The sequence below is a fragment of the Centroberyx affinis genome, unplaced genomic scaffold (assembly GCF_046629955.1).
Source record: "Centroberyx affinis isolate AG114_WGS23_722 - 3 ecotype Tasmania unplaced genomic scaffold, CSIRO-AGI_Caff_v1 ptg001455l_1, whole genome shotgun sequence".
NCBI lineage: Eukaryota > Metazoa > Chordata > Actinopteri > Beryciformes > Berycidae > Centroberyx > Centroberyx affinis.
Window position 1 is genome coordinate 241029 of NW_027279928.1, and position 26692 is coordinate 267720.

At 40.4% G+C, this 26692-nt stretch overlaps 1 protein-coding gene across 2 annotated transcripts in view; it reads right to left on the reverse strand.

The window, feature by feature from the left end:
* Positions 1–215: 215 nt before the first annotated feature.
* kcnip4a (potassium voltage-gated channel interacting protein 4a) overlaps positions 216–26692 on the reverse strand; it is a 31287-nt gene continuing 4810 nt past the window's right edge. The window contains exons 1-8 of one of the 2 annotated variants that reach the window (XM_071526764.1): positions 19704–19761; positions 10771–10901; positions 3588–3657; positions 2333–2403; positions 855–962; positions 620–724; positions 443–505; positions 216–343 (exon numbers count right to left, since the gene is read on the reverse strand). In XM_071526764.1, the coding sequence (XP_071382865.1) occupies positions 296–343; positions 443–505; positions 620–724; positions 855–962; positions 2333–2403; positions 3588–3657; positions 10771–10901; positions 19704–19761 (654 nt within the window). In that variant the 3' untranslated portion in view covers positions 216–295. Of the gene's footprint in view, positions 344–442; positions 506–619; positions 725–854; positions 963–2332; positions 2404–3587; positions 3658–10770; positions 10902–19703; positions 19762–26692 lie in introns of those variants that run through there. The other variant, XM_071526763.1, reaches the window with a different exon arrangement.

Consider the following 26692-nt stretch of genomic DNA (forward strand, 5'->3'; position numbering starts at 1 on the left):
AAAACCTTCTCTCTCTCCACCATTTATGAAAAAATAAAATTCCCACCTAACAAGTGAAAAGTCATTTCTTCAAGTGAAATGACAACTTATTTGATAAAATATTCAAGTGGCGAGTAATTCCAGAGTGTTCAAACCATAATGCCTGCTCCTACTTGTGTCCCACTGCGATGGACAATATTCTATCAATGGTGGAAAGTCGTTAAGTCTGCATAGCACACTGTATGAGTCCAAGTCAGGGATCAGGCCCAGCTAAGGATGAGGGTCTTTTCCAAGGCTTCCATTGTCAGCCAACAAGTTAAATTACATTTTCAAAGAGGTGCATTGATCTCATGATATTTTCATCCTGTGGACACAAAAAAAAAATTTTTTTTTCAATGATGAATTGAGAAACCCAGCTTGCATGCACATGAAAATACACATACTGATAAGATATCCAACTCACATTTTGGCAGCAGTCAATAAACTCATCTATGGTTACCACTCCATCCTTATTCTTATCCATCTTCTGTTGGAGACAGAGGGAGATTGGAGGAAAAAGTAGTATAAAAAAACAAGAAACAAGGTAATTTGAGCCGTTTTACTTAGATTGGGATATAAGTGCTGGCAGCCGCCGACTTGCCTGAAAGAATATTTCCACGTGCTGACGAGGCGTCTCCTCTTTGAGGATGGGGTACGTGCATTTTCCCATCATGTCATAGATGGCCTTCATGATGTCTAGCATTTCCTAGGAGATACAAAAAAAAAAAGGCTACTATGAATCTAGTACTTCTTTATGGTATCCGTCAAGGTAGATATTTAGGTATTTCAGTGATCATCTCATGACATTCTACACTTTCAGAGTTTAGGGTCAATACCTCTTTAGTAATATATCCATCCTTATTGATATCATACAGGTTGAAAGCCCAGTTGAGCTTCTCCTGGATAGTGCCTCGCAGGAGGATAGAAAGGCCCATGACGAAATCCTGCAGTGGAAAACAAGATTCACTGAGCAGATCAACTAATTATCAGATAAACAAGCAGAATGACAAACACCTTTATCCAACAAGTATGTTATATGTATGAAGTGATTAATATGATTCATATAGATCCACATTTCCGCAAGGATATTATGTCAGGCGTTAAGTAGAGGCAGATGATGAAGCAGCAAGAGTGCTGACATTATAAATCAAAAATACTTCATTAATCAAATGATTAGCGAAGTCATAAACTCAGTCAGTCCTCAGGGAATTGCAGTGCTTTTCAACAGAGCTTGGTGTGGAGAGATGACAGCTTTTCTGTCCTAATAAGCAAAATTATGCTTCTCATAAATATTAACCACATGTTAATAGCAATCTCAAGTACACTTGCTTGGGATAAATTAAAATTAGTGGGGTTGCAGGTTATCTAATGCCTTGGGGTGGATGAAGTGTTGAACTTGGCAAACATAAAGTTTGATATACTTTTGTACTTTTTCCAATGCTGGCCAGGCCCATTTCATTTGAAATTGTTGAAATTCCCAAAACACAAGCACTAATACTTGAGACATAAAGGGCCATTTTATTACTCGTAGCATTATACTGTAGCACTGGGGCTTACACAGAAAACCCAAATGTAGTTGATAAAACAAGGGCTGCTATAGATCGCATGACCATATAGCAGTAGCTGTGGCGAGAGTATGACCATGGAAGTACTTCTCTGCAAGCAAGTTAGCAGTTTTGAAAGGCGATCCACTTACTGTTTAACCATTTGACAGTAAGGTTCAACTGATATAGGGTTTCGAAGGCTGCTAATGACACTTTTAGTCAGAAGTTGCCGATAGCTGATATTTTGTGCCTTCAAATTTGACAATTTTCATGCCAAAAACTTATAAAGATTCAGCGGAAAAGCCTTTGAAACAGCATTGAGACCATCGTGGGACACTAAAACTCTCCACTGAAAACCATATTAATGAAATTCTTTCAGGTGGGTTAACTACTCTTTAGGGCAGTGTTCAGTGGTAGGGGAACTGGGATACATTACTGATTTTAAATGAAGACTGGATTTACAAAAAACATCATTGAACAGCTAAATTAAAAAACAGAATGTGCAGAACAAGAAAGTTACATTTCACTGAAGGACTGTTTTTATGCTGCTGTAGTCATGCTGTAGAACATGCATCATATCGGAGTTGGATGACATTAGAGGGCTGATATCCAATATTCAATAAGAGGTAAATATTGGCCTGATATATGGGCAGACCAATAATATCTCGGTCTAACTCTATTTGACAGTACTAAAAGTGCTGTGAAAAAAAATATCAGATCTGACAACAACCATGTGACCAACAGTTCCCAATCACAGCTCTTCAGCTTACCTCAAAACTCACCGACCCGTTGTGATCCGTGTCAAAGGCATTGAACAGGAAATGTGCATATGTCGATGCATCTGGGAAGAAAGCCACAAACACACACACACACATAATCAAACAGTACCTGTCTTGACACAATGACTCAATTTACACCAACATTTAAACCCATCAGTGTTGCAAAAAAAGAAACTGGTTCAAAGGGGAATGTTGTAGCTTCTGTTTTTCCACGGCAACAGAATAACAAGGCGGTAAGAGTTTTTAATGCTTTGTCATTGTTTCCAGTGTAGAACGCTCTTAGATCTGCTCTGGTCTATCTTTGCTCAGGTAAATCAAAGCACCTTCATGTGTGTCTTTCTTGTTCCTCGGGTAGAATAGCAATCCTTACATAATGATGAGAGCCAAAAGGGAATAACTCTCGGCTGTATAAATATGAAGCGTTTTCTCTCCTCTTCCCTCTCTCTCTCTCTGCATTTTCTTTGATGCAACTTTTAAGTGTTGAGTATTCATCTGATTGAGTGTGTTTTTTTGTAAAAATGGAAGAAAGAAAAATTGTGTCAGTCCAACACGCAGGAGAAATAAGAAGCAAACTGCAGATCGGTGAGAGTGTCAACACAGATCAAATGGAAAACAAAAGAACAATCTACAATGCAAAGCTAGTTCCTAAACTGTTTTGTCAGTTTACACAGTGCCTCTATTCAGTGCAGCTCATTTTGATTGAGACACAGTGTCTACGGATGGCTTTAGAAATCGGTGTCTGTGTCCCAAAATCCTACAGGAATGACAACACTACAGGACCCTTGGGCAGCCTGAAATATGAATGCACCATGCGCCATGGACAGTCCAAGAAACCAAATCCTCGAATTTAGTTTCAAATATTCAACAAAAAAAGCGATCTTGCAAGCATTTTAACAGGAGAAGTTACACACTTGCTCTCTGCACATGAAGACACTGCTGGAGGAAGTGTGAATTTCATAACAGCCATTATTCATAGAACAAATTAGCTTGAGGCCAAATGCTGCTGCCACGAAGCTCCCTTAACAAGTGCAAGGTTGCCCATGCGGTGTTGTGGTTTAAATAACACTTTGGATATCCACCAAAGCTACACATAGAACATGAACTATGATTTAAAGCTACTGGCACTTAATCCGACATAAAAGGCGTTTTGTGTGACTTGAAAGTGCCACGTTATGTTGAAGCGGTGGAAGGCAACACAAGATGAAAGTGGAGTGTGCGTCTCATGAATAAGAACATGGCGACGAACCTCCTTGCGGGAAAAACTGCGAGTAGATTTCTTTAAAGGTTTCCTCATTGACGACTCCACTGGGGCATTCCTGAGAAAGAGATGGAAGTGCACAGGTCATTAGGATTCAACAGCCTTCCACACCTTACATTAGCAAGCCAACCTTTACTTCTTTAACTCATTTAGGAAGAATAATACCATAAAGATGAAGCAGCTCATTTGGTTTAACAGTGGCAACATTTTAATAAAAGATGTTTATTATTCTAGTTAGCGCTCGGTCGCTCGTAGGATTTCTCAGACGGTGTGTAACAGATGAAGATTCCTGTTCATCATATTCCAAAAAGAAAAAAAAAGAAAACCTGCAATCCAAGCCACCACAGATATCTTGTCTAAAGCCATTCACACTCACTCACCCACCTGTGGTTGTCTGGTTGCATTCAATGGAAGAGACTGAATATGTTTATATAACACTTCAAAGAAGCATGCTTTTGTCTCATTTAAAAAGAAAAAACCCAAAGCAAAGACTTGGCGGATGACCTTGCACGGTGCAGCCTGGTGATATGTCTTCGCACCCTGGCAGGATATTGCATTTTGGAAAGGGCATTTTTCTGATCTCCAGACCAGGAGGCACAGGGACTTCTTTCTCTGGGTTTTAAAGGAATTAACACTCAGCAAGGCTGTTTTTAACCAATTTGAAATATGGAAAATACTGTATATGGGAGCACTAAATGTTCATTAAAATGCTGCACTGCTACTGGGCAATTAATATGATAATACACTGAAACAGGGTGTGTGCGCGAACAAGCTAGCCAGAAAATCAAAATCTCTAAATCAAATAGACTCTAACAAAGGATCTGTCATTTTCTGTGTATTTAGTTAAAAACAAACCCTTTTTTGTGTGCTTTAACAATGCATGTGGCAGTATTGCTGATAACAAGACTGACGTGTTGTGTTAAAAAGTAACGAAAACTAAATGCAAAGATTTGTTGAAAGAGACAATCCTTTTGAGGAGTGTAATTTAATGTCTGTGGGATAAAAGTGACTTGTAAAAACACTTACTGGAAAACAGATGCCCACTCTGAGGATATGCATCTCTCAATGTAATTCATAGTATAGGAAGAGAGATAAAAGTACAAAAGAACAAATAGGAAGACTCATGAGCAAACAAAATTACAATCAATGGTGATCATGGGGAACAGGTTTTGTTTTAGATGAAGCAACAGAGCTATTGTATGGTACATCCATCTCAGGCGCTTTATCAAGGCTGAATGAAGTCTTAGAGAAAGATCCAGCAGCTTGTCAAAATGAACTGAGTCATTTCAGAATGAAAGAATAGCTTGTTGTGAGTTTCAATATGCAGCATTAATGTTCCTCATCTCCAATACCTCTTTACATTGCACAGTAATGTATGCATAGTGAGGCATAGCTATAGGAAATACCAATAAGGTTATGAAGCTAGGATTTCTGGACAGCTTACCCTACTGTGCTTATTCGTTATAAAGATAGCCTCAAATTTTTGATGTACACCTTTGTCAAATGATAAAGTACAGTTAATAGCAATCTGTCATCGTCAATGTTTTTATGTTTGTTTGATTTGAGATGCTTTGTTTTTTTAAAGAACTGAAAGGCCAGGGAGATTGCTGATTTGGAGTGTTATATGGTGAAGAGGTCACATTATATTCAAACATTATTATAAAGGTAACTATGTAAACCCAACTGGTGACTGACTGCTGCAGCAGAGTCGATGGTGAAGCTCACCGGATACACAAATCATATTTAAAAATCCAGAAATTAGGTGTCTTCAGAAGTTTGTTATCTATATCTATCCTGGCTGTGTTTTTATCAGGTCACTCCAGTCTTTACAGCCAGTGATTTGCTCCATTTTCTCTGAGCTGATGGGGCTGGCACGAGCGAGAGAGGAACACTTTCCCCAGTGTGAGAGAGCCAGTAGGCATCATGGGACACCCGGGGTTCCTTGTTATTGTGGCCATGTTTGATTTTGATTAGCCGCTTTGGAAAACACAGAGCTGAAACAAAACAGTAGAACCTTGTTGTCTTGCTTGTGTTTCACGCTAAGAAGATGCTTCTGGGTTGGCTGCATGGGTCCCTTGACGCTCTTCTGCTGTTGTCTCACGAACCCAGTTTCATATCTAGTGAGGTGGGGTCAAGAATGTCTCAATTTGCCTTAAAGTTTGGGGAAGTTAGGGAAACAGAATGAGCACAAGTCTGTCTCAGCCTATTACTTTGGCGGTTTGTGACCTGATTCTATGGAGATGAAGTGTAAGAGTCTGTGGAGTGTGTCGCGAGATTCACCTTGGACCAGTGTACAGATCCAAATTATGTAGACCGGGAAAAATGATATGCTTTGTAGGAAGGCTGAGTAGCATCTTAATGATAGACATTGTGGCATGGATATTGACCATTTCAATTGCAAATCTTACCAGTGTTTCCCACACATAGACTTTACTTGGGTGGGCCCCCCAGGTATATTAACAGCCGCCAAAGTATATTTGGCAACCCATTTTAGCATTTTTAATTTTTATTTTTTTATCCGTCCGAGAGAGCGACGCCATCCGTGGTCGATTAATTAGTGGACAATCTCCCCTCGCTCTACCCCTCCAGGGTTTCCCACACATCCAGATTAATATTGAAAAATATTTTCAAAGAAGGAAAAGGACTCGTCCTGAGGAGGAGCAGGGACGGTCTGGACCAGAGGAGCTGCTGAGCAGTAAGACAGAGTAGATAATAATGTCAAAGGCTAGTAATTTAACGATGTAATTTAAGATACAGGTGAAACTGACAGCACAGAGAGATGTAGCAGGGCAGAGGGGCAGAAAAGCAGATTTCTCTCTAAAAGGGGTCTCATTTCTATTCTTCACCTTTTAGACAAAAGCAAGCAACAAACAGAACAGTGTAGCACTGTTTATATACTGTTAAGTACAAAGTACGTTAGATATATACAGGTTAGTTATTGTTTGACAAATGGAACTATTTAAATGGGGTACATTAGATAATTTTTCAGGGATCCTTTCTTGATATTAGCCTATATATTGACAACATAAGAGAATACAAGAATATAAAGGCAACCCCCCCCCCCGCCCGTTGCCAACCCACCTACCACCACAAATACATTCGAATTCTGTGGGAAACACTGCTTACAATTCAAATAGGCAGAGCCATTTGTAAATGTTAGATGTTGTTATTGACAATTATAGATTGATTTAGAAGGATTTTGGACAATGATTTTGATGTTGTTATTGTGAACAAACAGAACCACAGCAGCTGCAACACAAAATTGAAGCCTCTCAATTTCCCCCTAAAAGCCTTTGAGTATGTTTCTACAAAGATTGGGAGAAGACCTTCAACATCAAACACATGCACACTTAAAAAAGAAAAACAAGAAAACAAGGTTGCTGTTGCTGTATCTACATTTGACACAGACAGTATTTCTTTGTGTTTGGTTGAGCTTCGGTTAATTAGAGGATTGTTTGTGTTAAACAATGCTGCATTGAATGGGTTGTCAAAAGGCCTCCAACCTTTTGTTGAAGTAGTGCAAAACAGTGTCACGTAATTATGTACTTAAAGTGGGGAGGTAGAGACATTTAAAACATCTAATTTCACCTCTCTTCTGCCGGGAGTCTGCGTGCGTGTGTGTGTGTGTGTATACAGATGAGCAATTACAGCTGTCAACACTAATAGAACACACAGTAAGTGGGATGGTAATATAGACTGGCTGTGTTTCTAACCTTGGTAATTCATCCACAAATCTGAAGGAAAATGAAAGGTCAAAGAAGATTAATGACTGTTGAACCAAGACTCACACTGAAGGTGGAATTGCCATCATATCTTGTCCTTTCAGCCTCATGTCCACACAGGCAAAGGAGATGAGTTTTCAATTGAGAATCAAGCCAATGTGTGAAAATTGCCTACTTATCACATCACATGCAGCGCCTTGCAATTCAATTTCAAGTTGAGTAAAATAGTTACAGTACATCTCACTTGATAATGATGGTCATTTGCTCACTATGTTTGGTAGCAAAGCAGCTCTGTGTTAAAGGGATAGTTCGGTTTTTGGGGAATTTGGCTATTTTTCCTACTTTCCCAGAGTGAGATGAACTCATGGATTCCATTTTCATGTCTAATTCCAAATAAGAAAAAATCCATTTGACTGGTCCTCCAACTTGGCACTCTTCACCTAACCCTAACCCACCAATATAATACTTCCATGGTTCCTACCTCAACCACTTGAACGCTCTGAGGTGGGAAGTAGGAAATTCCAACTGGGAAGTTTCCCAGTTGTCTTGAATGCACCATTACGTTCTGTTTCTGCTTTTTTCTCATGAGACTGCAGTTTTGTAAACTCAAAACTTTCAGGAGCCATCTATCTAACCACGACATTAAAAAAATGGCATCTTCAAGGTCGTCTGACTCTGGTTAAGTAGGAAAAATAGCTAAATCCCCCAAAAACTGAACTATCCTTGTAAGAACCAATCAGGATAGACTTTGATTTCACCCAGCTGAGGTTGAGAACCTCATTCACTAACTGTTTCTTATATAGCTGTGTTTTCATCAAAAGCCGTCATTTTCAACTAATAGACCTCATGTTCATGTTCATTTCCATTTCCATAGTTGAGAAGAGCAATTTCAAGCTAAAAACTTTTTTTTATTTAGAAAAATGAATAGTTGTTAATGAATAGTGTTTGATGAATAGGCCCATTCTCCTTGTGTGGAGCGTTGGTAGACGCTTAAATTACCTTGTGAGGGAAACAAACTGACAATTAGTGAGCAGGTAAAGGTTCAGCTAGAGGACACATGGATGTTGATGGACACACTGGCTTTTGCAAGGATCAAATTTTTGTCCTTTTCTGTTACGGCACAGACTCTCTCACCACCCTGCTACTTTTTTTTAAATCACATATGGTCCAGCTCAAGGTAGATGAGGTGGAAAAACAGCTATACAAAGCAGATATGGAAAATAGAATATAGGATAAATACTTAAAGTAGGATAGAAAAAAAGATAAAGAAACAACTCCAAAAACAGTAGAGTTCATATCAAAACCGAAATAATCTACAAGTAAAAGGAATTTTGAGTTTATCTCAAAATTTCTAAGGAAAAGTATGTGGCACTGGCCGAGAAATAAACAAGTAAATATTCCTATTACAAGTGTATGGTCTGATTCATTTTAGGTTTGACACCATGAAACTCAACCTGATACAAAACAGAGAGCCCATCTGTCTTTGGCATGGAATGGCAACCCAAAACAAAACTGAAGGAATGGTAAAAGAGCAAGTGCAATATGAGCATCCAGATGTCCTGTTTTAAGTGGGATTATTGTGTTGATCAATAACAAATGAGGGTGTAATATTTCCAATTGTCCTTGGATGTTATTCCATTTTGCACATTATTCACTGCCAGTCTTATTTAAGGGAGTGAGAGGTGAGAAAATATTTGTATTCATTTTATATGCTTCTGAAATGAGCTCATCCATGATAATGAAATCACAAATACAATTTGAGAAATGCAAAAACCAACCAGGCATGAAATTCCTTTCCGAGACTCATGGAGGGATGGCGAAATAAACCGTATGGGGAAATAAACCTCTGAGCAGGGGCATCATCACTGATGGAATGGAAACTGTGAGATCTTAATCTTGTGCCCGAGGCGATGCCCTCGCCTGTGAACTGTGAGAGCCCGGCAGATTTAGTCAGACGTGAGAACAATATAGTGTCATTTCCAGGAGTGTGAGGTCAAGGGATTTAATAAATAATGGGATCCTGTCATACCGCTAAGATTTTGTGCCACACTTGAGGGTGACCTCTGTTCAAATTACTGCTTCCCTTCGAGCTGGACAGTAAGACCCAGGACCACAGGTCTTGTTTTGGCTTTTGCGATCTAAAACAAAGCTCCACTTCGACCGCTCGTGTTACAAGTGGACGACCGGTGAAGTTTGTTGTGAAGACAGACGACCTCATCCCGCCACCCGCAGCCGCTAACGCTGAAGCCATTTGATTTGCTTCCAAACCCTAGACACCAAGGACAAAGGGCCAAATTTCTCATAATGGGAACCGTGCCAGCCTCTATTTGTCTGGCTGGCCTTAAAAAGCTTGCCTGTATTCAGCCAGTGCCACCGGGTTGGGGTAAGACACAGATGAGCTTTTTGACCCGGGCAGTTAAAAAATGAGCTACAGTATAGACTCAGTGATGGACAAAAGCCATTTAGTAGCAGTAATTTGAGGGCCGTGACGCTCTTTGTCCAATTGGACTGCTGCCCGATCAGTATCCATCCCACTACACAGTAGTGAGGGGGAACTTCAGATGAGCATTAACGGGAATCAAAATCTATCCTTAGCAGAAGATAAAAGAAAAATACAAAACCTGAAATGAGGAAGAATTGGGAAGCTTATATGATATTGTCTCCCACATGGATAGTGGAATTCAGGCAAATTAAAGGCCTCATTAGAGCACATCTTACCTCACACACTCTGTCTCCAGTGCCAACAGAGGGCTAATGGCCAGGCTTTGTGGGGCCTTTGTGGGCTCAACAGGAAACTGAAGCCCCATGGGTATTCCAGTGTCATAAGACGAGAGCCGCCACTCTCTCTACGCTTCTCCCTTTCGTCGCCAGACAATTTGGGTTGAGTTAATTCTGGGTCATCTCATTACGCCTCACACCAGAGGTGACAGTGAAGCGAGGCGCGTTTATATGGGCCACTCTCGAGAACTTTGTGTGACCTGGATTGCTCATCAGTAATCTTCATGGATGTGTTTGAGGTATGACCCAATTATCCTGTGAAGAATGTACTAAAACGTAACCTACAATTCAATTTTATATGGTAAGTTGATGTGGTAACATTTACCACGATATGCAGATGATTCAGCAAAATTGCATTCCTCTGAGGCTAGCGCTGGATCCTCTCAATTATTATTTTATCACTACACAAGCAGAGCGGGGAATCAAATAGTGACAAGAGAACTAAATGGAAGTGGAGCTATTTGAGGAGTGTCAAGTAGTGTAGAACAGTAGACAAGATTTCAACACCGCTGCAAACCGCAGGCTGTGGTAAAAAAGAATAAATCAAATATAATCAAAGGGAGATGTTCTTTTTTGATGTCCATGAGAGACATGTTCTTTTTAAGAGAGATCAAAGACCAGAGATGTACATTATGTAAGGTGCTGAGGTGCGCGACGGGCTGGTCACTTACGTTCTTGAAGCCGCGGTAAAGGATCTGTAGCTCCTTGCGAGAGAAACGCGTCTGGGCCTCTAGTTGCTCCAGGCCCTCGGGGCGATGGCGGACTGCAGATAGTTCAAGCTCATCCTCGACGCTGTCTGGAGGAGAGGAGGAGGAGGAACGTCAGATTTGCACAGATGCCGTTAACACTTTCTGCAGATTAGCAGTAACCCAGGCTAGAGTTTAAGATATCCTTTACACGCTATACTCTCCAAATAAACCTCCAAACATAGGCGATAGCTAAGCAAATACTTCTCCAGACACTTTAATTTAGCACATTCATGTCGCTTTTCTACTGGAATTGTCACATTTTGTCCCGAAATAGCCACAGATTCTATAGGTATCCTTCAAAACAAAAACCCATTCAAGCGGATCCATTGCGAAGTCTTTTTTCCTCCTTTCCTCAGGTCCTTTTATCTGCAAATGTTACTTCACAAAACCAAGCAAAAATGTGAGCGCTCAACCTCTTTTCTACACCAAATATGACTGCAGAGGTAATTAGTGTTATCGAGACCCCAGAACACGGCCCGTCTGGCAGAGAGCCTCTTCAAGATGGGGGCCACTGAACCCCGTGAAACTTTTTAATGGGCCTGTAACAATGGCAGCCGCTGTCTGGGCGCTGTCAGCGGCGGCAGTGTCCTCGGAGCCCAGCGTTTGACTTGTCTTGTTGGCACTGGCCCTCTCATACACCTGAAGTGCCACACAGTCTCTAAATGCCTCATTAGCTCCCAGGGTCTTATTGTGGCCCGCAGCCAAAAGGCCACATCTCCTATCAGCCCACGATTAACCTGCTGCACTGGAGCTAGAAATGTGTGTGTGAGTATGAGTGTGAGATGTTAATTGATATATCATACAGAGTTGAAATGGCTCTTTGACCTCATACATTGCCCTCTTTATTAGGATTTACTCCATAAGTCAAAGGTTTAGACCTTTGTAATCAGTAGATTGTTGTTTATCTGTCTTGTTTAACTTCAGACATCCAATCTGACTTTACACCAAATGAGCATGATGACAAAACTATTCTGCAACATACAAATATATTCTTTCAATTGTGCACAACTGTTGGCATTACCTTAATACATGAAATTAAAAACATTTCAACAGCAAATATACGCACATGCAAATTTGATAGACTGAGCAGGCCTAGGTCTGGCATTTCAATGCTTCTCAGGAATCAAAACATTTCCCCTTGACTGAACATACTCCATTCCTGAGTAATTAAGATAAGCACAGATTTACTGCTTACATTACTGTAAAGCTACAGTCTAGTTAACTGCTGAGGGTTTGGGAAAGATGATGGACTGCAGAAAACGCTCTGATCTACATGTAGTATTGCATCATGAGCCAGATATCCGAGATGAAGGACTTAACACATTCACCAAACATCTGGAGCCTCATTTATCAAAGCGTGTGTAGAAGAAGTTCTATATGTGTGTGTAAGACCAAGGAAACTGTTATTTATCAAACGTGCGTACGCACAGCTGTACACAATCAACCATGATAAACCCCACACATCCCATATGTTTTGGACATGCCCTAAGCGGACTATTTACAGTAAACAACCATCCCTTTATAAGGCCATCGTACATGTATGTTTAATTGTTGCAGAGAACATGAATTAATAATTGCGTACGCATGGTCAGGACTAGGTGTAAATTCACAGACTGTTGACAAATGAGGCCCCTGGTGTCTACACCCTTTCTATTCCCACAGCTGCAAAACTAAAAGATTCATTTTGAAGATACATAAGACATGACTAAATAAATACGTACATTTCATGAATCTTTAAAACGAATGTTAGTTTTGCAGTTGTGGCTTAAATCAGGCCTGAGCAATGACGTGCAGCTAAACCCCTTATTTAAGTGTATGCCCCCAGACAAAGAAATGACAGAAGAGACACAGAAAGGAGAGAAAGCATCTTAAAAACAACAAAATCACCAGAGCGAGAGCGAGAGAGGGAGAGAGAGAGAGAGAGAGAGAGAGAGAGAGAGCGCCTTGGAAGAGAGCCACTTGCTTTGATTACTGGCGGATGGCTTTTTGGCAGTGGAGCATGGAAAGAGCCTCATGAGTCGAGCTCTCACCCCGCGCTTGTGGCCATTCTGAGGGTAACCTAGGAAATACAGCATTGAGTCTTACAGTTACCCAGGCAACTAGAAGCTTCAGTACATTCTAGTAGACTGGACATGAAGATGCAGTGCGGGAGGGAAGGGTGTGTTGAGGTTGATATGGACTTAAGGCTTGTATAGCTGTTTATTCAGGACAACAACACATGCAATAGTATTATCATTTGGAGTTTAAGCTTCACTAGGCAACTTTGCACGTTGGCAGCTCTAAATGGCAGCAAAAGATAACTGTTTGAATTTTGTGGACTTCAAAACCCAGGAATCATTCAATGTGATGTTATTGAACTGTACACAAGCACACGCAGCTGACCAGTCTGGGATTGCTTTATGTCAAGGGATACCAAAGAGAGGCAAAAGGTCTAGTGTTGGTGAGTCCAGCTTTCACACTGCTGTTTAGGAGACAGTTTGGGATTTCTCTCTTTAGTTTTGTGTCGTCACTTTCAGTGGGTGGAAAGGTATATATACCTGACACCAGAATTTAATTTGGGCAAATAGGACGAATCTGCGGGGTCTCAATTAAGGGGGATGGGAAGCTCTTCACTGTTGCAGCCCCACTTCATGATTTAGGCTGATAGGACGGGTGTAAATTTTTACATAAAAATCTTGCCTAGTGCAGTTTTAATCATTGTATTGAAGCCTGTGTGTCACATATATTATCTGCAAATTGCTGTTAACTAATTTACAAATGCACTACACCAGCTATGCAGGTACTTATTGGCCAACTTACTACCAGTCTGTCTACATTTACTAGTCTGTCTACATTTACCAGTCTGTCTACATGGTTTGGATGGAAATCTATGAGTGGGAGACGAGTATATACCTCTGCCTCTTTGTGTATACTAACTTCAGTGTTAACTCAATATGGCATCACTCCAATTCAGGAGCAACTGGTTCACTGGGCTGCATTACTTATTAATATCATGTGTCCCACTACATTGTAGGTCATCAGTGTAAAAGACTTTGAATATGATATGGCGCCTATGACCTCACGTCAGGATGCAATTCAATATCTCATCATGTGTCAACTCTTTTCACACACAGCCAAGCATATCGCTTAACGAAAGCTCAAGTGTACTTTGCTCCTGCCACTTTAACTAACGCAGTACGGTGCATGACTGCTGAACTACAGCGCTCTATTCAAGGAGTGAATGCATGACCGCTATAGCAACTAATAAAAACACAACACACTATCTAATGCTGTACTTGGTGCCACTTCAAGAACGTGAAAGTCATTAAGTAATAAGTTTAGAGCCTCGCCTAAAAGCGCTCAAACCCATTTCCCCTCCTGCTCCAGGCTGTTCTGAAAAATTTAGTGTGAGGTTTGATGGCAGGAGTGGGCGTTCAGACAGGCTCTTGAGTGCTGCAACCCATTTGTCAATCACGCCAACACTTAATTAATCTCAAGGCTGCTATGCCAGGTAGAAATAATAGCATAGGTAGAGCTCACGGCGTGTTTATGACGAGTCACACAAATGTCAAGACGGCAGATGGGATGAAGTAGAGGGAGAAGCCTCGCTGAACCCGGACTATAAAGGATGTGGTGGGAACAAATCCATCATCAAACAGAGGTTTTGAAGCTGCGTCACCCATCTCCTAGCAACCCCATCTGGCATCATCAAGGAGAGCTGGTTGTGTGCAAATACTGGCTAGACATATAACCAGGCAAGAAAAAAAGATACCTGAAAGCAGTGTTATAAGTAAAAATTAAAGGTCTGATAAGTAAGATTTGTTTCCAAATGTAGGTTACTGTGACACAGTAAACTCCTGTCTTTAGCCCCAGTCTCTACTCCAAAACACTATGAGCTGTAGCTTGAAAACAGTTAGTTTAGTTAACCTAAACAAACAGCTGTTTTTTCACATTAGCTAGCTAACTAGCCAACAAGCTAATTTAGCAAAGCACCAGATGCTAATGTTAACATGCAACTATTAGTCACTGCTAGCGTTAACGTTTGCTCCTACTAGATGTGTTAGCTTGTGCGCAAATCAGAAGTGTTTACAAAAAGACAGCGATGGTTTACTGCTGAGCTTACATTTTCTAAACACAAAATTGATCACATGAATCACTGGAGAAATGGTCATTTCCCCGTCAAAAACAACACAGAAATTAACCAGGTCTTTTCAAGTTCTTTTGAGACGGTCAAGTTGCATGTTTAGAGAGAAAATCAGCTTTTCTCAGCCACTGTTGCCCAAGAGCTGGAGACCTTGGCTATGGCTGACGGAGACTGTGTTACATCACCTGAAAGTTTAATAACAGTATGCCTGTAGTGCCCATTTCCAGGTTGTCCTGGTGGCTTATTTGGCTAAGGTGCACACCGTCTAACTGCAACATCCTGGGCTTAAGTCTGGCCAGAGGAGCTTTGTCATTCCTCTCTCTTTCCTCCTGTCTCTCTTCACTGTAAACTGTCAAACAAAGCAGAGAGCCGGAAAAGTAATCTTAAAACGTCTATTTCCATTTTCCAAGGTAAATTCATTATTTGTTCAAATCGTTATACAACTATTAGTTTGCTGCTGTGCCAATAGATTACCTCAAACAACAAGCTGAATGAAAATAGAAAGACAATTTATAAAATGTAAATAAATACACCGATAAATTGATAGCTCTTTTAAAAATGCTGTATTTCAATGTTGATTTTTTTTTCAAAGTTTTAAAAAGGTAATGCTGGGAGATGAAATGTGTGTGCCACATCACACAGGCACATTTGTGCTTAATGGCTGTCTGGAATAAAGTAGCCTTGATTTAGTCCAAAAGTTGTAAATTGCCTTTAAGAGACAAAGAATTAAATTTTCCTTTTGCTCTTCTGCTACTTTCTCTGTGGATTAACACATGATTTGTAAACATTTCAACATAAAACAGTGAAGCCACACAATTTTATGGGGACAACAGCGTCTACAAGAGCACTGCATCTATCCAGAATGCCTACATTGTATGGAGAAATAGATGGGCCGGTCTCAAAGTCCAGACCTTGGCAAAAACAGCCATCTATCAGTGTCCAGCTCTACCAAAGTTGGCCTGTGGTGAAGTTTTTTTTTTATCACCTCAAGATCTTGCCAAGCGTTTTTACAGCTAGGTGGTGTGGACCCCGGACAGGCATAAAAAGTTACAAAGTCAAAATCTCCCTTGGTCGCAGCCATTGGGCCTCACAGTGGGCTCGCTTAAACAGAGCGCAGACACAGAGCAGATGGTTGAAAGCTCAGATCTGGCTCACTTTACACAATAACCAACTTCATGGTGCACAACAAATGTCTCGCCAATGACTGACACTGGTGATTCTTTTAAATCATGCTGTTATATAACGGATTTAAAGCCAGCTCACATTGCCCTCTGTAATGAGACAATGACTTTGAGATTTTGGGGCTCTCATCCATTCTTGTTACCCATCTGACACACACCTTGCTTCCTGGGTGAAAAGGAGAAGACTGAGTGTCTTCACTGAGGTTGAACTAGACAGATGCTGCTTCTGGTGCCTAGAGATATTGGTCTTGACAGCAAGATGCCTTTATTTGGAGGCATTACTGTACAGCAAAGGCATATTTTGTACCTGGGAGCTCAAGGACATTTTGGGGGGCTACAATACAGGCTTATTCTTTAGCACCTGACCAATAAATGAGTTTGGGATGCAATGCAAATATTAACATTGAAGTAAAATAAGATTTATTTGCTGAAATAGACTTTTACTGATAATATTTCTTCACAATGCTTATTCAAATTTAGATTTTGAAGTAAATATTAATGATTGGGGGCTTATTTCTTTCCATTTGAGCAACAAACTTGTTTGTTTCTATATAAATTAGTATCAGAACTGATGAGGCCCTGAGGCATTGAGATTTATCACAATGCATAGGCAGTGATAAAAATGTATGGTTTTAATAAAATTTAATTGCAATCCTGATATGTCTGCCCAGCACAGGTATGAAGACATTATTTGTAAACATTTCATCTGTACTATTTGCTCTTCAAATAATTAAAAGCATGAGTGCTGGTGATAAGCTGCACAAACACAAAGGCAATAAAATATGTTCTGTAAAGTGGAATAATGTGGAGCATGAGTGACACTGGCCTTAATCAGACAGGAAAAGAGCATGCAGTCTGGATTAATGTTTGCCCTTTTTGTTTCCTTATCGACTAAATGGACAGGATGTGTGAAAACATAGAGGACAGCTTGTGCTGTGAGTTAGCAGGAATCCCAGTCCCTTTACTCACCACAGTCAAAGTTAATCATTGTGTCATGCTGGTATTGCGTCACTTGTCACCGATTTACTAAACCAGCAGTGTTGTTGTCCTGAAGTATCAAACATCAAGCAAACATGGGGACACTGTAAAGGGGTCTAAACATTTTACGTTACTGATTCAATCATTGCGTGCACACACAAAGTCATGCCATACTTTTGCCTTCTTTGAAAGGAAAAACACTAACCTTGTACCTAACAGCTTGTAGACTGACCCGCTGCTGCTGTAATGGCAACTTGTAGTTGAATGTACAGCTCATCAGAAATGTAATTCATATAGCCAGTCTGAGTAACAAAGCTGCCCTCTGGCAATACAAGGGAATGAGATTGAATGCCCCATGTGGGTTATAAGCAAAAAAAAATGCCTCGGCACAACATAATTACCTTGGGACACACGGGAACTAGTGTTGTAGGCTATAGCCATAAAAATGCTCTGCTAGCCAGTATCTTCTTGGCTTTGTCAAAGAATTGACAAAGCCACAAAAATACACACTGAAACTTTGAAAAACGAATGTTATATTACTCATAAAACGAGGCTGAACAGATCAATCATGGCCCAACTGCTTAATTCCTTCAAAATCAATTGGATCTATGAAGCGAAAAAGACGGGTGAATAAATATTTGATAAATCTATATCATGTACAAACTAAAAGCTCTTTAGTTAACCGTGGATGGCTGCTCAAAATCAATAAATCTTAAGTCAAATTTTGTGCTGAAACATACAGTTTGATGAATTTTGCTGCTGTGCTTGCAGCTCCTTTGTTCTGTATAAAGATGTAGGTAATGCACAGAGGTAACAGCTGGCCTGGGGGACCATGCAAGACTGCTGAATTTACTAAGTGCAAAAGTACTCCACTGTGTTTGACACACAAATGAAACTAATTACTTAAACCGATCTCCAGCGGGGAAGAAAATTAGCCTAAGTCTAGGTTTAATCTGTGTCTGTGAAACCGGCTTCAAGCACATTCTTATCTCAGCTATTATGCATGCTAAGGACTTGACTACCTGATAGCGTGCATCACACTGTGCATGTTACTTCCTCATTGTCTCTCTCTCCCTCTCTCACCCATTAATTACTACCAGTCGTTTCACCCAATGTTATCAGACTATGAACGAACCAAAGAACGTAACAGGATTAGTTCAAGAAATACAGTATAAGTGTATGACTTAAATGTCTATGATACTGGGTCCCAAGTGTCTCTTCCCAAGAGCTACTGCTTGTGTGTGACAAGGTCTTAGCCCTCTTGTGCAATTTAGCTTCAGCTCCTCTCCTTTGTTTTAGCACCACGGCGCCAAGGAGGCGGGACGCACAAAAGTAGGCCACGGCTCAGTGGGAGCACAACTTATCTTCTGACAGTCCGCATGATAGTGTTACGGGCAGCTGCGTCCCGGTTGTGAGCCTAGAGCTTTACTGGTGGTCTGAAGATCTCGGACCACGCTTGGACAGTGGTTCTGCTTTACAGTTAATGGCCTGACTTAGTCTAATTGACTGAGTCTCAGTGACCTCGCTGGGTTTAACTTCCCAAGGTTTAAATAATGAAAAAGCTGGAGCAGACTTTTGAAGAAATTACTGTACAAGCACCCACCTACCACTCTCCCCTTAGTTTTTCCATGACACAGATGATGGCTGCGCTTCTCAAGATGCGGGAAAGCACTATTACACTACTAGAAATAAGAGACATTGACATTTTTTTTTTTCCATTTTACACTACCAGGTAGTTCATTAATAGAACTGGCTCATCCTTATTCCAAGGAAAAAGGGTAACTGAGCTATGAATAACCTGACTGACAGAGATTCGATTCAAACACGATTAGATATCATTAGTCGTCTTGATGGCCAAAAGTTCTAAAAAGACTGTCTGTTGTCTTAAATGGCAATTATGTGCCTATTTATGGAAGATTGCAAACGGACAAAGACTTGACACTTGATTGACAAAATATAAACAGACCACTGCACTTGTCAAGAGTCTATTCCATTAAAAAGCTATAAACATAAACAGCATACTTAAGTTTGTAAATATTTGATGCTACAGTTACTTTGTAGTCAAGATTTAGCAAATGTGGTCACTTAGGCTTACAAATGTATCTTTCAGGCACTCAGAAGACGCTATAAATTTTCACCAAAGAACCGATCAGGCTTTTTAGGTCCGATTACGTATTTTCTAACAGCGTGATAGGCTGATCCCATTGATTTTTACTCAGCATTTTACACAGACAAAAGGACATCATGAAAATGTGAAGAGCGAGCATAAACAGTAAAATTTCAATATGACACTGTGTTTAACAAATTGTTGTTATGGTTACATGACATTGCTGGCCTAACCATGTGTAATTAAATCAGAGTTTTTATCCAAACATTGTTACTACATGTTAGTGTGGCCTTGATGACTAAGGTGCTTATTCACCTCTCTTCACCAGTGGCACATGAAAAAGTTTTTCATTAAGGCAGCATAGGCTATGCTTTCTGTTCAATACATTAAACTGTTTCTAATCATACTGGACACATGTTTTTACATACGTTTCCTATTTTATTTATTTTCATCATATGTCATATGTTGGGCAGCTTTTGTTTTGTTTTGATCAGACAGTTGAAACAGTGCTCAGTTGATCCCATATGACCTGTTTAAATGTTGTTTAAATGTTGTTTAAATATAATTGGTGGCCGATTGATCAGTGCATCCCTAATTTGGACCATTTAACTGACCTCAATGCACATTTCATCAGTTGAACTGACCCAACCTGAGGCTTCCCACCAATTAGCTCTCACTGCTCATGACACACAACAGCCTGCTGTCGCTGACACACTAACCCCGGAGCCAAACTCAACACTGATCTTATCTTGACCTCAGCTCACTCCTAATATAGTCCGTTCTGGGTCTTGGCAAGGCAACAGAGAACCACGAACCACCAACCTCATGGTATCATGTTCATCACAAGACTACACTGTGTCTGTAATTGTCCATTTAAGGGCAAAATATGTAAACATTAGTCACAACATGTATGGATGATCACTATGGCAGACAATAGCAGTATTGGTTATAAATGATCATGAGTGGAAGAGTTACTTTCAGGCTCCTAGCTTGTGAGAGCAGTAAGCAATATCCCAGTGTCACAACAGAGCAATAAGTATTTGAAGGACCCTATATCTCAGCAGAAACAATATAACTGGAATTTTGATTCTTGGGCTCCAATTTAATTTTATCATAACTCTGTGCACGTTATCAGTGAAGTCATCTTCAAGGACTTCAATAGACCTAAGAACGTCCCGACACTTGCTCATACATGAGTCCTTGGATGCATTATAACTTGGCTGACATTATCCTGTGGACCATCTCACAGCTACACGTTTTTGGCCGAGATATTAATGATGAAAAAGATAAGTGCATCTTTCCTATGATGTCACATACATGTCCTTCGAACTGATGTATTTAACACTGGGAGCTATAGAAGTAATATTTTGACATTGATGCTTTCCTCATCCCTAGGTATTAAACTTGATGGTTCCAAGGTGTCATGAATCTCTCCTGCAAATCTACCAGATGGTATCAAAGTTAAAATGAGAACACCTCTGCCTCCGTCAGTAGGAGAGATTTACACTAGAGTATCACACAGTAATATACTGCAATTGCCCTTAGGAGTCATATAAATGATAACTTAACCTGTGCATTAACCTTAACCTGGCAACTCATCCTGTACCTTCATCTGCAACACATAAATAGCTGGTGGCCTTCACTCCTTGGCAGGGAAACATCTGACTGCAGGTGCACATTTTAAATCTCAACTTCCTGTGATCTAACAGCTGGAAAGAGGTAATCAATGACATGTGAATTGGCTTTCAAAATACTAATAGAATTTAATCAAAATTACATTTTGCTCCTTGAATAATAAGAACCAAACAAGGTCATACAGTGCTGACATTAATAATTGATAGTTGTGAAAAAACATTCTTTTTCACAAGATATTAAAGTGGAGACTGATTGGTGACATGTTAAGCTGACTGATCAATACACCTTTCGATTTTGATTTCAAAACCCCCGACTCTCTGAAGGTCAATTCATTATTGAAAGTTACAGAATTGATCCACCTATGGAAATGGATATAAATGACATTTATTGAAACTCTACATATGGTCAATAAAGCTAATAACGGGGGCAAAGCCTCTGGGCAAACTAAATCTAAGCCAATCAGTAAGAGCCAGGTAGCTCTGGGAGACTTTGCATTTCAATTTTGCACTCTAAAGTACAATATTTGTTCTGTCAGGCTGGGGACAGCAAGTTCACTTCAACACCTCATTCCAGTGTACGAGTCCCAAAGCCCTGTGTTGTTTTTGACTGAAACAGGGACACACTGAGACTCCCTTGGCAGCGAGCAATTAACTGAAATTACACAGTGAAATAGGGGACGGAATGAAGATGAGCAAAGTTTGGCAGTCCGGCTGATGGTGGATTTTATCCTCGCTGGCAGGTTTCCTGTAAAATGACTGGTGTGAGATCGAATTGACCTGCTCTCCCAAAGTTACACCAACACTGTTGGCACACCTGATGTCCCAGCAGAATACTTAAATTGGCAATTGATGGGTCATGCAGCTATTTTGATTTAGTGCTTGCTTAATGACCCACGCAACAGCACATCTGCTACAGCAGCATTTGGAGGTGAGCCCTTTTTAAAACTCCAAACATAAGGAGAATAACTTCACGTAATGCAAGGGCATCTACAGTGAGGTGCAAATTATTGTGCAATCCGTTGCATTTATAAATACGACACAAGCCACCAGGTCAGGAGAATGCTTCGTTCGTGCTTTACTGGAATGGGAATTTGTGGACATACAGAAACTCTGAAACTCTGCCTGAAGCATTTCATATTGAAGAGGAAGGCATTGCTTAATTAGTCTAGGTTAAGAATCCTTTGCCTGGGGGCGTCCTGGTGACTCAGTGGTCTAAGGCGCGTACCATGTAAATGCAACGTCCTGGGTTGGAATTCGGGCCGAAGACCTTTGTCACATGTCACCCCCCTCTCTCTCCCAATCTTTCCTGTTACTCTCTCTCTACTTTGAACTATCAAATAAAGCTGAAAATGCCCCCCCAAAAATATTTAAAGGATCCTTTGTCCCAGGTTCCCAGCTTCACTTGCCCACTGCAAAATTTCAATTTCACTGTCAGTCTAATCATCAGAATACACTATGGAACAGAGAAAATGAGTTTCAAACATGCAAGCTTTTCACACTGGAACACAGCTTACTCCAATTTGCAAAAAAGCAAGTCTCTAAGCTTCTAAATTAACTAATACCCATTATGAAACCCATGGAAATATACCAATTGATATCAAATTAGCAAACTGCAGAAAAGGTGAATGAAAGTGCAACATTAATATTCTGCTGGCATCTCCAGATCTGCCTCGAGGGAGAGGAGTCATTTTCAAAAGGTAAAACATCTAGCGCCCTTTGGCTATATTGCAATAGCTGACAGTTTGCCTTTCCTGAGATGTAATGAATGCCTTGTGGCACCTTCACAGCTCCAAATATTTGCAAATGTTCCAACACAAATTATAGCACCCATCCAAATATCGGAGCTGCCAACAATGGACATCTCTCCGATTACTTCTTTGCTTTTGCATGTGTTGTGCAGATCCATGTCGATAGGAGAAAAGTAATTCAAAACACACTCTCCACTCTGTGATGAGAAAGGCTCATTTTATATCAGATAAATCACAGGGAAGATGAGGGAGGAGGATATGGATCAGCCATTTGTTCCCATTTGGGGAGTCCAAATACAAATGGGCCCTAAGATTGGAATCCAGGAGAGCGATATGTCATCGCTGTTATTTAATAAAGCAGGCTCCAGTTCCATATGGCTGGCGGGAAAAATGGCAGTGAAATCGACTTGGGTAGAAAGACAGGGTCATTGCATAGCCTCTCTGTAAACCAAGGCCACTTGGGTAAATTATTGAGACAACAAATTCCAAATGTTTGTGAACAAAAGAACACCGTTTTGCATTTGAAATCTTTCTGTTGAGATATGAATTCATTTGTTTTGGGAAATGACAGCCAGTGAAAAAGGTAGTTCCAAGTAAATTTGTGAAGGAAGAGACGAGGGAGACTGGGAATAGATTTGTGTAAACAGCCAAATGGTTAAACTCAGATATGGACTAAGGTCTTGATTATTCTCTGTAGGTTAGCACAAACTAATGCAAGACAGATGGCAAAGTAGAACAAACTAGATCTTTACTGGCCTAATAATGCTTTGGCCAGAGGTTTCTGCCATCAGTGCAAATCTGCTACAGTATGTTGGCTTGTGCACTGAGAGTCGTTAGAATAAGTTGAAACAAGCAAATTCCCCAGATTGAATATAGGAAAATTGTTGGGCACTATATAAAATGTCAATGTCTTCATGTCTCAGAAGCCCATTTTTCAGCCTTAGAGGGATGTCAAATAAAATGCTGTCCTTTGCCGTTATGGGCTGAGTGTGAGTGACTGCGCTGGAGCGCTGGGGACCAGCTGCCAAGATTCTTTATGAAGGAGAGCATGCTCTCATGCCAGCCATAATGACACACCATCAGAGGGCCGAGGCATTTGTTGGAAACTGGGGAAAAGTGCAGTCTATGCTTTTAATTACAATAATTTATCACTTGGAAGTGTTTCGATAATACAGTCTTTCTAAAAGGAAACCTTGCTCCTGCACAGAAGGAAAGGCCCTCTGACATTTCTGCTCCGAGGGGAATCATTTTAAAGTTTATAAAAAAAGAAGGGAGGAGGGAAGCGAGACGACATCTCAGAAATTAATCACACTTCCGCTTCAAAGTTAAGAAATCTCATAACAAAAAGCTAAAAAAGATACCCAACAAGGAGGGGATGTCTGTGACTCACTTCCTACGAGTCACGGATAGGAAAGCACATTAATGAATGGCAGTTTATGTAATATAATCACTTGAAAATGACAATGAAGCGAATATGATGAACTCATACAGTGGCCAAAGATGCCAATTCCAACCCTTTGAACCACACTTCAATTATCTCTATATAGTTCAGCCAAGATACAAACAGAATGTCAAAGCTCGGGGAAATAGTGTCTCAATTAATTAAAATAACTGACGTCTATGTCCACATGTCAACTGTCTGAGATCTGAGACTGTGTAAAAAGTGGTCAACTGAGTCAAATTGTGGTGAGTTCAAGGTGCCGTCCCACTGAAAACAGCAACAGTGAAGCACAACTGGCTTGGAGGGTTGATTACTACTGTAACCCTGAGGCTTTTGCTCACTATTCTATAATGAAAAGTCCCCAGCCAGTTTTGTGGCAGAATGATTTATGTCCTGTGAACTTCAAAGGCACCGGCCAATTTCACTAAAAGGAGTAAAGTGATTTGTGTGATAGGAATCAAATTGTAAGCATTTCTATTGTCTGAAGCAGTGTGGCCCAACCAAGCTCATGGGTAGCATTGGCTTTACAACTGATGATGCGTGGCACTTTGTCATATATCCAGTTCAATAAAGCTTCCTTTGTCATTGGTGAGCTCCTTTATCAGACTCGAAGCAAATTAAAACTTAGCTATGTGCAGCTAATGGTTTCAATATATCATACTATATGAGTCACTGGTAATGGGATTGGTTCACCATAGGCACAAGTCAGCACTTTCCATCTCTGTGTCCCAGTTCTCCTTACATAGTGCAACCCACTGATGTAAAAGTTCGCTGAGAGCACGGGCTATTTTCACCACATTTCTTTTCATCAGTTATTTTGTTTTCAATCAATAGAGGGAATGCACTCTTGCAGTTCGGGTAAAGAGTGAGAAATAAAAGGAGCCAAAAACATCAATCTAAACTCGTAAGACACGGTATATGCAGACTTCACAAAGGCAACTTTCTAACAAAACAACGTTTTTTTCATCTATGGAAGTCTGAAAACACTATGAAGCCCGGAACACTGAAGGCGATCCATCTGGAAAAAAACAACAGCTAAAATCTCTCATTTAGCTTTAATGTCTGCAGGAATTTCTGCATTATGCATGAGAAACTACGTCCTTGGCTTAATTATGGAAAGTGTTGTTGCTGGATTCATGTGGCGATATGCTTATTCATTTAGCTGCCTAATTAAAGTCATGAAAGTGCTGAATGAGCACATATTGCTTGTATTGCTTTGATTGAAAAATGAATAGCAGATGAGTTACATGAAGCCGCACGTGTGCAGCTTCAAAGCTCTCGAAACAGAGATGGTGAAGTTTCAAGAAAAGATGTTTTTCTTTTGCACCAACACTTTTTAAGACACTTTAATTATGCAATATTTTGCCTTTAATAAGATCCTCGCGGTCTGCATAGCCAAATACTGTTGTGGCTCACAGCACTGAGGTTCTGAATTAATGAATATCCCAACAACTCAACAAGCATATTCATGCACATGTCTTCTAATAATGTCATGTCCTGGGATATCACAAGACCTCTGGCGCCCCATTGCTTTAATGACATTGTAAATTGTGTTGCGTCTCCCCACTGCTGGGGAGCAGTGGTCATTCAATGAAATACATCTTAATAGAACACAATCGGCCTCAAGCTCACTCTTTCACAGGGAGACTGAAGAACTGCAAAATATTAGATCCACGGCTCATCATCATCTGTCATTCTCTCTCTATCAGAATTGATTATCTGTGATGTTTTCATCAAAATTGATTGCTTGAGTTAAACTTGTCCTTTACTTTCCTAACCCAAATTGACAGGGAGAGTTCTCTTACTTTCAAAGAGCTCCCCCACCATGCCCTTCACCTCTTTGATTACAGTTAAAGACACCAGATGGACCCATAACTTAGGACGTTCAATCAGGTTGGGTCAGACATGACACCGCTCTAAATAGGCATCATGGAAAATAACCAAAGGGTAGCTGGGCCAGTTGATTGCTGTCCTCTAACTGGATTGGAAAGTGGCCAAACTATGACAGTGGTTGATGGGGGGTTGCTTACAAACTGGCTTGCATTTATTCCCTGTTTTAGTAACTCAATCAAAGTTGCTTGTATGTATGTATAGGAATTAGATGATACACTTCCCTGATGGACATGGCCAATTACCTTAATTGGACACATCTTAAATGCCATCATCTGAAATAATGAAAAGATGCTAAACAGTCCTGCTGACTCAACGTTGATGGATGTGTGACTCAACAAAAAACAACCCCATAAAGATGCAGTGCAGTTTACACCACACCCATAAAACAGTGTGCGTACTTGAAATACACACACTTCTGCACTTAACAAAATGAAGAACACGCTTCAATATTTTACAGTGTTTCAAATCTCCCACTGGTGGCCTTCTTCAAACAACACCACAATGACCTGTACAGGAAATCTATACATAAGGACCGGTCTGACTAGCACAGTCAGCCTCGGGCCATGAAAAATAATTGCGATTCTTATACTGTAGGCCTGTTTTATCACTGTACCGTGGTGATGTGATAATCGATGACAGGCATGTCAGAACTGCTACATCACACCTGAATGCCACCAAACAACAGTAAAGGTCATTCATAATTTGACATCATAAGAAATCAACGGCCATGTTTGATGTT